Below are 13361 nucleotides of genomic sequence, written 5' to 3' on the forward strand. Positions count from 1 at the left end.
ATAAGACGCTGAATGTTAGCTGAAGTATCTATCTATATTAATAAAGTTATGAAATAGTTGTTTTATATCGGTGATACATTATGGCACTGACAGACAATTTCAGAGCTCTCGGTCCGCTTTTAAACCAAGAATATGGGTCTCCTCCCGTTGCAGTCATTTACCAAAGAAATCTGTGGAGTGGCCTCCCTACTATCTGAATTATATCTGTGCATAGAGCTTTTTACTGCAGGACGTATTGCTCAGACCAGAGCGCCAGACAACAAAATTGATGCTTTAGTCTATCTACGAATAACTCTTGAACATTCCTTGGAAAAACGATTTATAAATAAAAGTCTGTATCATCACCAAGTAATGGTTAATTTTCCTGAGAATGTTATGAAAATCCATCCATTAGTATCTGGAAATAATGGACTTTAACGATTGGTGTATTTATCCCTTAAAATAAGATTTCAGTGCAGCATACTGCAGCACGTTATTCCAGTCGGGAGCATTAGAATAAAACTTTTTAGCTTTAGCTTTAGCTTTTTAGCTCAGAACACGGCTTTTTCAAAATCATGTTGAGGTGGAAAGGTTTAGGTGAGAGACAAGAGTACGCGATTTCTCCTCAGTACCTGAACAAGTAGAACTGGTGTGAAAGGTCACTGTGATTTATTGAAGCAAAATTTCACTGATTTCTTTCAAATACCGAAATGAACTTATCGAAGCAGAGCTGGTCATGTATATTTAAAGTTACTAGCTTTCGTTTCTTGGCATAATTCCTCCAGTTTGATCACGCATGTAGTAATACCAGAGATTATATCTCTCGCCTACATCTTGACTTTTCTTTAATGATATTGAATATAATGTTATTTTATTGTGGTATTGCACTTAACTTTTTAACTGTTTCATGCCAAATTTAAACGTAGTAAATGGCAGTTTCAGTAAGCTCAGACCCATTCTGCCGGGTGTTCCACTGTTTCGAGTTGTGGGACCTTTCTCTAGCTTTTGTAAACAAGACAGCATTGAATGGAAATTGAGAAAAATGATGAACTACTCTTGTTATCCACTGGATAACGATACAAAACAAAGTATCTGGAACTGTGTAGTGTATATGTGTGGTACAATAAGGAATGAGGTTTTCGTGACATCCCCTTTATTGGATAATGAATTAACTTTTAAATAATCATATTTTAGTGACATTGTAGTTAATGACTAGGGGTATTTGACAATATTTTATGGTATTTCAACGCCTAGATATAATTTCTTCTGTAATTACTGTTTAAGTGTTTACTGTATCAAACCCGGACGATAACGTTCGCTAAGGTTGAGTATTCTTCATAGCAATGGTAATTTAAAAGATTTTATCGGATGTTAAACGAAAGTTTTCACTATCACCCCTATGTGTATGCCATTGGACTTAATAAGGAATTCATGCTCTACTGAGTGTTTGCAAACTTTTTCTGGTAAGGCGCCACGATTTCACAGTGATAAATACACAGTTTGTATTTTCTTGCATTTACTGTAAAACTATAGAAAAAGTTTTCATGGCCATTAACGTTTAGCAGAAGTAAGAATTTTACTGTAAATTGCACAATACTGGTTCTTAGGTTATTTATATTATTTTTAAGTGTCATTTATTTTGTCATCTGTTTTTATTTCATTTATTGATTTAGTTACTCATGATTTTGCCATTGTTTTATATGTAGATTCCTTTCTACACTCATCTTCACTCTGTTTTCTGTCAGACTAATATGGATCATTCTTAAATAGATGAATACCATTTGACAAATAGTAATAATAATAATGCCAAAAGAAGACACAGATGCTTATCTTGACCTATGGCAAGACACTATGATTATCCACCGAGATGTACTTTCCTCCACACTATTAGATTCATTTGTCAGAAAGATGATAAAATTCGGATTTTAATGGTAATCCTGATTATACTTTTGCGTGTGTATTTTTAAAGCACATTACCAAATACCTTAATGGTAAACTTCCCTTAAGCTTAATGGCTTGATAGATTTGGATATTACTTTCTAGTTTGATGTCGACTTAAGAAGATTCAGAAAAATCTTTATCCTGAGGAGCCAGATAGGACTTCTTTGTACAAAGTACATAATAGGATTGTGTTTATAAATAACTGGACAGTTCTTTGCACTAACATTATCAGATCATAACTGTAGACCTTTTTTGTAATTGTGAATGTTGAAAAATACCAGGTTTGTAACAATATTTTATTCAAAACATTTGAGGTATAAAAGTAGGAAATATATATATATAGAAATATGTGATTTGTCGTAGAAAAATATAAAACATAACAGGCAATAATTTATAACAAAACATGGTTACTGGGTAACATAACATTTTCAACAAAATAGGTGACTTAGAATTATGATTAGTACTAGCTTGAGCTGGAGCAATCTAGGCATTCGTTTCTGTGTCACAGTTAGATCAATTAACTGTAAACAGAATTATCTTATTGCACAGTGTAAGCTAATATTAATCAGCATTTAGAACACTAACTACCAGTTGCACATCAGAGGAAAAAACCTCAGAACAAGATTGAAACAGTAATTCTCAATAAAGAAATAACATTTCTTTCTCAAGTAGGTTTCGCTTTGTTACTTCTGGAAGAAAACCATCAATACATAGTATAGATTATATCAAGTTACCAACTGGGCGGCTTCCTACTAATCGAGTTCCAAAGGGAATTCCTCTTGCAAAACTGCCTCTGCTACCAACTGAAAGGCCACCCACAGGTATGGTGGTCGCAGCTACAACACCCCTACGTGTATTTTGAAATCCTCCCACAGGTCCAGCCCCTCCAGCCAAAACAGAACCACTAGAAGGAGTTCTTACAGCAAGATTAATAGGAGCACCCTGGCCAACAGTAACTGGTCCAGCTGGAGAGGTGAGACCAGCTAAATTTATTGGAGAAAGAACTGCTTGTCGTACACCAGAAGGAGCTGCACGAACGCCAGCATTTAGTGGAGGATGTGCAACACCGTGAACATTAATGGATCCTTGAGGTGACCCAAGAACGGCTACATTGACAGGTGATGGCCTAGCCGTCTGCAGAGTTATGGGACCAGGGGCTTGATTTCTGATAGCAATATTAACAGGAGGTGGGCGAGCAGCCTGGATGTTGATGGGAGGAGCTGGGGTTGCTTGCAGTCTAACGCTAACTGGTGGGGGCTGGGGAGTTTGAACATTAATTGTAGGTGATGGAGCAGCTTGCAACCTGACATCAATAGGAGCAAGAGGAATTTGTTGTACATTAATTGTGGGCTGGGGTGCAGCTTGAACAGCAACATTAACGGGTGGTGGAGCTGGGGTTACAAACGAAATGGGAGATGGTGTTGCCTGCTGGACACTTACACTTACTGGAGATACAGGAACAGCTCCTGTTTGAGCAACTACAACAGGGGAAACAGATGCCACAGTGCTTGTTTGAATTGCTGCAGCAGGAGCTGTAAGTGCTGCGGCAGCTGATAATGATGACGGAAGTACTGGAGCAGGAGCTGCGGCACTACTACCACTTGGTTGTGGGAAACTATGTTCATTAGCTTCATTTCGAACATCAAAACTGACCTGGGGAGCTGCGATGGGTGCAGCAGATGCAACTGGTTGGCCAATAAGAGCTTCTGTATCAATAGGACCAGAGCCTGAAGCAGAGACAGCTGTTGCACCTGGGTGGACAAAGATCTGGTAGTTAACAGCAGATACCTGGGGAGGAGGAGAGCCTGCTGGTCGCTGGTTAGACAGGGCCTGGAAACCCAAACCCTTATCAGCATAGATGGTTTGTCGCCAGTGCCCGTCAGCACCTAATGAATAGTAGGACCCAGAAGTGTGGCCTGCTTCATCCCGTGTTGACTGGTGTCCATGGAATGTTCCATGTTCAGGTGAGGCTACTGCATAAGCAAATTGAAATGTGTCGTCTAAATTACCTGGGGTTTCTTCGCTAGAATCATCGTCTCCAAAGCCATCAGCTGCTGGATGTGCCCAGGTCACGACAAGGACACTTAATACCTGTAAAGGACAATACGGTTTAATAGTGGTAAAGTTTTTAATACTTGTGCTTGAAATAATACAGTAATGCAATACAGGCTATAGTTGTCTCGAAATTAGTTTAATGTGTCAACAAAATTATACAGTAAAGTGAAAGCAGTATCCTTAAAAAATCAAGTGAGGAGAGTCGCATACAAATAATACCAATATCTAGCTTATCTTCAGAACCTGCACTGTGTTTTGGTAACATTTCTGTGGTGCCTAAAAAGCCTGTAGTATGTACTGATGATATTTCAGTGGAGCTTAACAATATTTTTCCTTAAAAATGTTGTGACACATTGCATTAAGTAAATAAAAAAGAAATGAATATAAGTTCATGAGAGTTTCAAAGGAGATGAAAACCATTATTTTCCTTGGCTTATTTGTCAACTAGGTTTTGGGCGCACTTTCGATTAACACCAGAATCATTTCGAACTGCCCATGGAAGCGCACTCACGAGAAAAATGATCTTCATAGCGAATGGAAAGGAAGAGTAGCCACAGAATTGGCTTGCGACTAGAAGAGGAAGAAGTGAGAGTGATGCCCTGTGCCTGGATCACCGAAGTTTATATACCCTGTCAGCGGCAACGCGTTAAAAACTGGATCGGGCGAAAAATGGTTGCGTCGACTCTCAGTTCAACTTTCACGGAGGGGCGAATTTTACCTCGACGGCTAACAGTAAAGGTGAGGGAATGTGAGAGGATTGTTTTATGTGAGGCCTCCCTGCCCCCACTTTCTTCATTCTGAGAAGGTGGGACAGGTGCTCAGTTCGCTCTGCTTCTCTTTTTAATCACTTTTTATGCCGAGTTGCAGAATGGAAGCATTGATTTAATCTGAGAACAACAAATGGGAACGCTGTGCCACCAGTCATAATCCTATGACGACGAAAATTGAAATGAGAAGCAAAGAAATCGTTCTGGCTTCGAGACCTTCACTTTCTTTGGGATTACAAACCTGTCTCAGTGTTCAAGCAGACCTTGAATAGAAACACATTCCTCAGTATTTTCGTGCATGTATAACATTTGCTACTTACATAGTCATCTATTTATCTATCCATCTAGCTTCCTGTGTAATGAAAATCCATTGTTTCTTGATACAATCGACAATTAATGTCATTTTACAAAACACCTGGTTACTGGGTAGTTTTTATCGTTCCAGCAATTACCACTTTGGTATACACATTAACATAAATTGTCTTAGGGATACTAGAATCTCTACAAGGTTCTGTCATTTCCTTAATTTGATCCAGTTATTCTATATATGTATATATATACATACACAGTATACATATATATGTGTGTGTGTGCGTGTGTATGTGTATACATATCTTGTGTGTATGCTTCTTGAAAGTTGAGTATACTTGATCCTAACTAATACGGAGAGAGAGTACATTGAAATATGTAACTAATGACTATTATTACAAACTTCCCTTTGGTAACAATTACTTCGACAGCCTTTTGGGAGATTATCGAATTGTGTTCGATACAAATTACATTTTAATTAAGACCCTGCCCCCTTATATTTCTAAATATAAGTGTTCCTTCCTCTTCTTAGAGGAATCTAAAGGTAATGCGAACTATTCAGTTTGGGTTCGTTTTGTGCGTCGGTATCGTTTGATGTTCCAAAATTAACTTGTCTGTCAAGATAGCAGTGGTCATTTAAAACAAGAATAGAAAGAGCATTTAATTTCAGTTCACTTTTTTTCATGCTGCAAATTTCTCCTATTACGTCACTGTTTCCTGTGTTAATGAGCTTGGCAGGTGGCCTATTTTATTCGGTTAGATAGAACATTAATTCATAAACATCCACCTTCTGCTATGCTAATCTTTTTTACCAAACGTTAACACTTCATCGCAAATAAGTGCTATCGGCTGTATTACTGATTTAATTTATTCCTGAAGCTCTCGACTTATTTGTATTTTCTGCTTGCTTTTCTTTCTTTTTTGTTATAATTAATTATGGATTATATTATCTTGAACGTAGAAACGATCTGTTGACAAAGAAGAGTTGAATTAAAGAAGAGACATATCGAGCCATTTCTCTAAAGGAATAGCAGAAAATCTTACACAGCAGAGACTTCTGAGAAAAGTTGCTTATGAGAATTCATATTATACTTGAGAATACCGTATTCTTCAGCCTGACTTCAGTATTATCTTAAAAACCTGTAGCTCCCCACTTTCACTGCTAAATACCATATAATATATATATATATATATATATATATATATATATATATATATATATATATATATATATGAGAAGGTAGTAAAATACGCTGTTTTCATTCTCTTTATGGACGGAGCAGGTGATTGTTTGATATGAGTGCATCTGTCCTTATAATGAAGGCTTTGTTTTCATTTGTTTCATTCATTTCATGAGCAGCAAAAATGATATCGAAATCAGAATCAGCATCTCCTTGTTGACGTACTGGCTCGCAGGTGCATTGAGTCCACTACTAAATGATTGTTTGGTGGTGAAGCCTTTGATACGCCGTAGCTGTGAATTCCTTACAACGTCATAGTGCATCATTGATATTTCATTAAACTTTATCTGCTACGTTATATCACATAGATCACATAGTAACGTTTTGTTATTTTCTTCCTTGTCAACTATTAGTATCTCAATAGGCGAACTGCTTAGCATGAAAATTTGTATTTATATACAAAATGTGGTTACGGTAACCATCATGACATTACAGTGTCTAAATCAGCAGCGAGAAATCAAAGAGCATTTCTTGATCTTATGTCGACCTCTGAATTATGGATGACAACGAGAACATCACAGCATTCCTTGAACTCTCCAGCATCAACATTCGCGAAGCAGCCAGGCCCCTAGTTCCACTATTTAGGGAATCATTTCCTCGATAAGGATCCTGCTTGCTGTCTTTCAGCACGGGAGTCATAATGATGAGTGAATACCCATTCATTAGCGGAGAATTGTGAGTTACTACATCATTCTTTGGTGTTGTCATTACTTACGATAACTTATGTAATCACTTTGTCTTGTCTTGTAATAATACCGTAGATTGAACTAGTAATAAACAGTCCTTGAAGCGGTAGGGAGTATATCATCTAATAGATATAGAGGAAAATGAAATAAATATAATGGTAACATATTAGGACCAGTAAGAAATATACAAGGCTGGTTCATCATTCCATTTCGAGTAAAGCGTTTCTTTTTGAATTTCATTTGTTTATTTATTTATTTTATTTTATTTTGCTGTAACTGCTCTTGGTTTCATTAGGGCATTAAGTAGTCCGTTCCTTTGGCATCAACGCTAAGAATAGGACAAGAAACACATCAAATAAAATATAAATAATACTAGTTAAGAGGAGTGTAGGAGCAAATTTTTCGTATGAAGCAGACATGAAAAAGAGACAGATTGAAGAAAATAATCACTAGATGGAAAAGGATACAACAAAACAACAGCGAGCAAACGAGCTGAGTAAGAATCGTGTCTCTGCTTTCACATTCCTTCCCGTAACCTTCCCCTTGGCCTTCCAGCTCCGTGAGACCGGTTTCCCATATGCGGTTCTTTCTCATTGGCAGCAAAAACGCACACGCGCACGCATGCACGCGGCATGTCAACATGTAAGATTTGGAATTCCCGAGCCTAACCTCCCAGTAGACCAACTTGCCCTCTTGGCTTATGTAACAAGACTGTTGCTTCGTGGACTGATTTTGAAGTGTTGTTTAGGTCGCAGCTGCAGTTCAGAGGACTCAGTTTTCCTACAGAATCGGTTTCTTGTTTTTGGTATAATTTTTTTTTTTTAATATATTTATACCGGCTCATTTTAAATCATACCCTACAGTCATGAAACCAGCCAAATGACCAAGGACTCGCACAGTAAGTTTTCCCAATGTCCAATGATAGGCAATATGAGAAAAATAAGAAATGGGGAGAAAGAATAAATGTACAATAAAAAGCAAAAAAAAAAAAAGCTGAAAATAAATATTTGGTATGTAACAGAATATGCAATTAACCTTTCCTTCTTTCTCTGCGTCTTTTCCCACGTCTATGTGGGGTCGATCTTTCTTTGCATCTTTTCCCACGTCTATGTGGGGTCCATGTTTCTATGCATCTTTTCCCACGTCTATGTGGGGTCGATGTTTCTTCGCATCGTTTCCCACGTCTATGTGGGGTCGATGTTTCTGACAGCTTTCCTCCACCTGGCTCGGTCAAATATATCGTCCTCTGACAATTGTTTGTCTCTCAGGTCTTCTCTAACTTCTGTACATTCATCCACCTTCGCTTTGGTCTTCCTCTCGCTCTCCCACCAGGCATCTCTATCTGCATCACTCTCCTCCCCACATAATGTCTCATCCCTTCTCGTCACATGGCCATACCACTGCAGTCTTCTTTCCTGTGCCTTCTTTGATAGTTCTACGACTTTGATAGTTCCTCTTATTCTTTCACTTTTGATCCAGTCCATTTTTGTTACTCCACACATCCACCTGAGCATTTTCATCTCTTCCGCATCCAATTTCTTTTCTTGCACTCTCTTTACCGGCCATGTGTCTGCTCCATACATCAAAGCTGGTCTCACTTCTGTCTTATACACTCTTCCTTTAACCTTTATATTGATTCTGCGGTCGCACAAGACACCTGACTTCTTTCTCCAATTTTTCCATCCATCCTGCACTCTGTGTGTTATTTCTACATCCAAATTTCCATCATCAGCCACTGTTGAACCAAGATACCTAAATTTTTCTACTCGGTTCAACTTTGTCCCTTCCATACTAATCTCGGAATCTTGATCTTCATTAAAACTTAGTATTCAGTCTTCTTACTGCTGATCTTTAATCCTGTCTTCCAATACCTTCCTCCATTGCTCTAGTTTTTACTCCACTACCCCTCTGTTGGTGCTGCATAGCACGATGTCATCAGCAAACAACATGCACCAGGGGGATTGATCTCTTATTCTTTGAGATAGCACATCCGTTATCAGGTCAAAATGATATGGACGTAAAGCAGATCCCTAATGTAAACCAACTCTTGCTGGTATCCATTCAGTTAACCAAACACTGCCTCTAACCTGCGTTTTTGCTCCTTCATACATACCTTGGACCAACCTCACATGCTTCTCCGGTGTTCCCTTTACTCGCATACACCTCCAAACCTCTTGGTGTGGGACTCTATCATATGCCTTTTCCAGATCTATGAATACTGTGTGCAGTCCTTTCTGCTTTTCCCGGTGTTTTTCCATCATCTGTCGGAGGGCAAATACAGCATCTGTCGTTCCTCTTCCTGGCATGAAACCAAATTGTTCTTCACCTACAGACATTTCTTCTCAGTCTTTGATCCATTATTCTTTCCCAGATTTTCATGGTGTGAGACATTAGCTTTATTCTCCTGTAGTTTGCACAATCCTGGATGTCACCCTTCTCTTTATAGATAGGCACAATAAAGCTTTCTCTCCATTCTTTTGGTACCTTTTCCTGACTATATTTTCTTTGCTAGGTCCCACAGCATGTCTATTCCTTCTTCTCTTAGGCCTTTCCACACCTCTGCAGGAATTCCATCTTGTCCTACTGCTTTACCATTTTTAATCTTCTTTAGTGTCTTCTTTGCTTCCTTCTTGCTAATAGTATGTGTCATACCAAGGTTCTGGAATCCATCTTCAAAGAATTTTATAGGATTTTCTTCATTTAACAGGTGTTCATAATATTCTTTCCACTTCTTCTTTATCTTATCTTCGGTGCATAAAACTACCCCATTCCCATCCTTAACCTGTTTTATGTGGGAGTAGTTTTTGGTGTTCTTGTCCCTCAACTTTGCAATTCTGTGAATTTTTCTCTCCCCCTCAGGTGTTTCCAGCTCTTCGTACATGTCATCTAATGCTCTTGCCTTTTCTTGTGCAACTGCCTTCTTTACTTGTTTCTTATGTCTTTGGTACCTCTCCTTATCCTCTTGCTGTCCATACTTTTCCCAGATCTTTTTTGCATCTTTTCTTGGCTTTCACCACCTCTTTCACTTCATCATTCCACCACCAGGTTTCCTTATCGTTAGGAGGTTTCTTTCCAGATGTCTTTCCCAACACCTCTCCACCCACTCTTTTTACTACCACTGTTGTGATTTCACCATTCTTTCACTCCCTCTAGCAATCTAACTTCCTTCAATACCCTCTCCTTAAATTCCTGCCTCGCTTCCTCCTCTTGTGTCACTTTGCACCACTTGATTGTTGATGGGACACGTGCAGGCCTACCTTTTACTGTGTTCCTTATTTACAAGTCGATTACCACCGCCCTCTACTGTGCTGCCACACACTCTCCATTCAAAATTTTACAATTTCTCACCTCTCTCAGATGTGATCCTCTGCACATAGGGAAGTCAATTTGACTTTCTCTTGCTCCACTCTTGTATGTGATGTACCGATTTTCTTTCTTTTCAAACCAGTTGTTGACAGTACCTAAATCAAATGACACTGTGCAGTTCACAACACTCTCTCCCTCGTCATTCCTCTCTCCAACTCCCGAGCCACGATGCCCCCTCTCAGTACCCTCTCTGCTCCTTCCTACATGTCCATTCATGTCACCACCAATAATTAATCTCTCTTCTGCTGGTATTTCACTCAACTAACGTTTTATATATAAATAATAAATAAATCAATAAGCAGAGGCAAGTGTTTGATTTTAAACTTGTGCAAGGAAACTCAGACTTAGGATTTTGGAAGACCACGGTACCAGACTATGGCAGAGCCTTAAGTATGAGAACACTGGTTATATAACTATCCGAAGTAAGATAGCTAAATGGAACGCTTGAGATGACCCAACACTCGTTTATAATTGAAGGCTACTCGGACCAGTTAAAACAAAACTGAACTGAAAGGAGAGAAACTGAAGAGATACAGAGAGAGATCATTTGATGTAACGGTAACCTTGCTTAATCATGCTACAAAGCTAGCTAGCTTGACCCGCAGGGTTTGTAAAAGCCACTGTCATGCACCGAGAAAAAAAAGATTGGAAGAGAAGTCAACCTCAGAGAAAGAACAGGTAAAGAATGGGCAGTCATACTTGATGAGGTTTGTGGACTAGGCCCTGGTAAGTTCTGATAAGCTTTCCTCATTTTCCTGTTTCATTCTGATACTACTGCGGTTATGTATTCATTGTTGATTGAAGAATAGACCTTTAGTATCATCTGCATTTTAAAGTTATCCACACTCACAAATATATATACAGTATATATATATATATATATATATATATATATATATATATATATATATATATATATATATATATATATATATTATACTAGCTGACCAACCCCTGCCCGGAAGAACTTTGAAGAACTCAGAAAAATTTTCCTGCATCCCCTTTGAATTGTTTTGTCGTGTAAAGTATGTGTACTATCATTGAAAATACTTTTCTTTCCTTTAATTAATAATTCTGTCTTCAAATCATTACTTTAAATAAACATGATATATACATGTATACATATATCCAGGCACATATCTGATTAAAATGGTGAAAGAGAGAGAGAGAGAGAGAATGAATGACTTGCAGTGGCAAACATTCTCGGGGTTTTTCTAGTATGACTTGCTGTTTAATCCCATTCATAAAGGGAATTTATAAATGAGAAAGAGAGAGAGAGAGAGAGAGCGAGATAGATTGCAAGCATGAATTTACTTGCAATAGTTATAAACCTCATAGATGAATTCCGCTCCAGATTGTTTGAGTGATCCCTTGAGAGAGAGAGAGAGAACCTTTGGCAAAGTTAGTAGTATGATGAAGTTGTTGTGCGTGGTGGTAGTATTGCCTAACTACACAATAATTAATTTCAGACCTCATTTAAACCGACTTTATATGGAATACGTCACCGCACGAAGAAGAAACGAACGAATTAATGAGGAAATTTGCGTTTGAACGGATAAAAAAAGGAAATATCGTACATGTTGACGTCGGTCTTAGCCAGCAACTACTTACGACACAGTGTCCGTTGGCTATATAATATTCAGTTATCATCACAATTGTTATTTTAGACACCGTAAAAAGAGCTGCAACCGGCGTCGGTTTCCTGTACGATTAACGAACGCGTTCCAGTTTCCTTTGACGTTTCTGAGGGAAGTTGAGGCCGAAGTCTGAATGGTCTGATATAGAAATTGTCGATAAATGGTGATTTTAACAATTTGTGAAATGTGATCATAGGGGGAGACTTGAACAATATAACAAGAGAGATTGTTCTAATTATGATAACCATATTATTTCAGAAGCTCCTCAAAAGTTGAAAAATGATTTGCAGCTTAGAGATGTGTGGCTATTAACAAATCATTTGATAGAGCATACGTATATTAGGCATAACCATGGCTCTAGGATTGATCTACATATGTACGAGATCTGCGAAATAATGTAAGTGAAACGGAAAATACACCCCTGAGCTGATCTGATCATAATTCTGTTAGGATTAAGACTGAGATGGACAATAATATTAGTATTGGCAAGGGATATTGGAAATTAAATACATTTTTGGGGCAATTTAAAAGGGAAAATAGGTGATGTACAGTTTAATTCTATTTTAGATTGGTGGAATTATGCAAAAGATCAGCTTAGACTCTTTTTCGTTAAAATCTCAAAAACTATTAATCAATCAGGAGAGATTTGGTTTACTGAATTTGCTGAAAACAGAATTAAGTAGGAATTATTGGATCCATTCTGCTAACTGCAATAGTTTTAAAAAAAATAGAGGAACTTAAAGACAGAGTAAATCTGATTGAAGATGAAATATGTGAAGGGGTTAAGATAAGAGCTAGAATTGATGAAAGAATGAATGCAGAAAAAATATCTACATATTTACTAGGAAAAGAAAAGAATGTAAAAACAAGTACCGTTTAACTCTGTGGGAAAGAGGGTGTACTGTATATGTATCAGACACAAAGTCTATACAAAGGAATATAATTGAGTTTTATGAAAATCTCTGCTACAAAGAAGAGGCTGTTGCTTGTGAATTAAAATATAGATTTATTGAAAATATGAGCACTGTCATAGATGATGACATGAATTTAAGCCTGAAGGCTGACGTAACAGAGACCGAGGTTTGGAAAGCTTTATGTAGAATGCAACATGGGAAATGTCCTGGTATGGATGGATTAGCTGTCGGATGCTACAAAACTATGTGGAGTATTACAAAAAAAAAACAATTTATGAAAATACTGAGATACTCACTTGCTAGATTTGAAATGTGGAAAGACTCAAATAAGGGAGTTATTAAGCTTGTACCAAAGAATGGAGATTAGTGTGATCTTAATAACTGGAGACCTATAACTATCTTAAATATAGATTACAAAATTATAGCAAAGGTTTTAGCAAACAGGTTAAAATCAATGCTTTCTACA

At 37.8% G+C, this 13361-nt stretch overlaps 1 protein-coding gene and 1 long non-coding RNA gene across 2 annotated transcripts in view; one reads left to right on the forward strand and one right to left on the reverse strand.

Annotated features, from left to right (window-relative positions):
- The window catches only part of LOC136832785 (uncharacterized), a 445886-nt gene that overhangs the window by 304636 nt on the left and 127889 nt on the right, over positions 1–13361 (forward strand). The window lies entirely within an intron of this gene.
- On the reverse strand, positions 2203–4599 carry LOC136832780 (calphotin-like). The gene is made up of 2 exons (XM_067094321.1): positions 4487–4599; positions 2203–4011 (listed from the first exon to the last, which is right to left on the reverse strand). Exons 1-2 carry the CDS (start codon positions 4502–4504, stop codon positions 2641–2643), a joined length of 1389 nt encoding a protein of 462 aa, XP_066950422.1. The 5' UTR covers positions 4505–4599; the 3' UTR covers positions 2203–2640.

The sequence above is a fragment of the Macrobrachium rosenbergii genome, chromosome 50 (genome assembly GCF_040412425.1).
Source record: "Macrobrachium rosenbergii isolate ZJJX-2024 chromosome 50, ASM4041242v1, whole genome shotgun sequence".
Classification (NCBI taxonomy): domain Eukaryota; kingdom Metazoa; phylum Arthropoda; class Malacostraca; order Decapoda; family Palaemonidae; genus Macrobrachium; species Macrobrachium rosenbergii.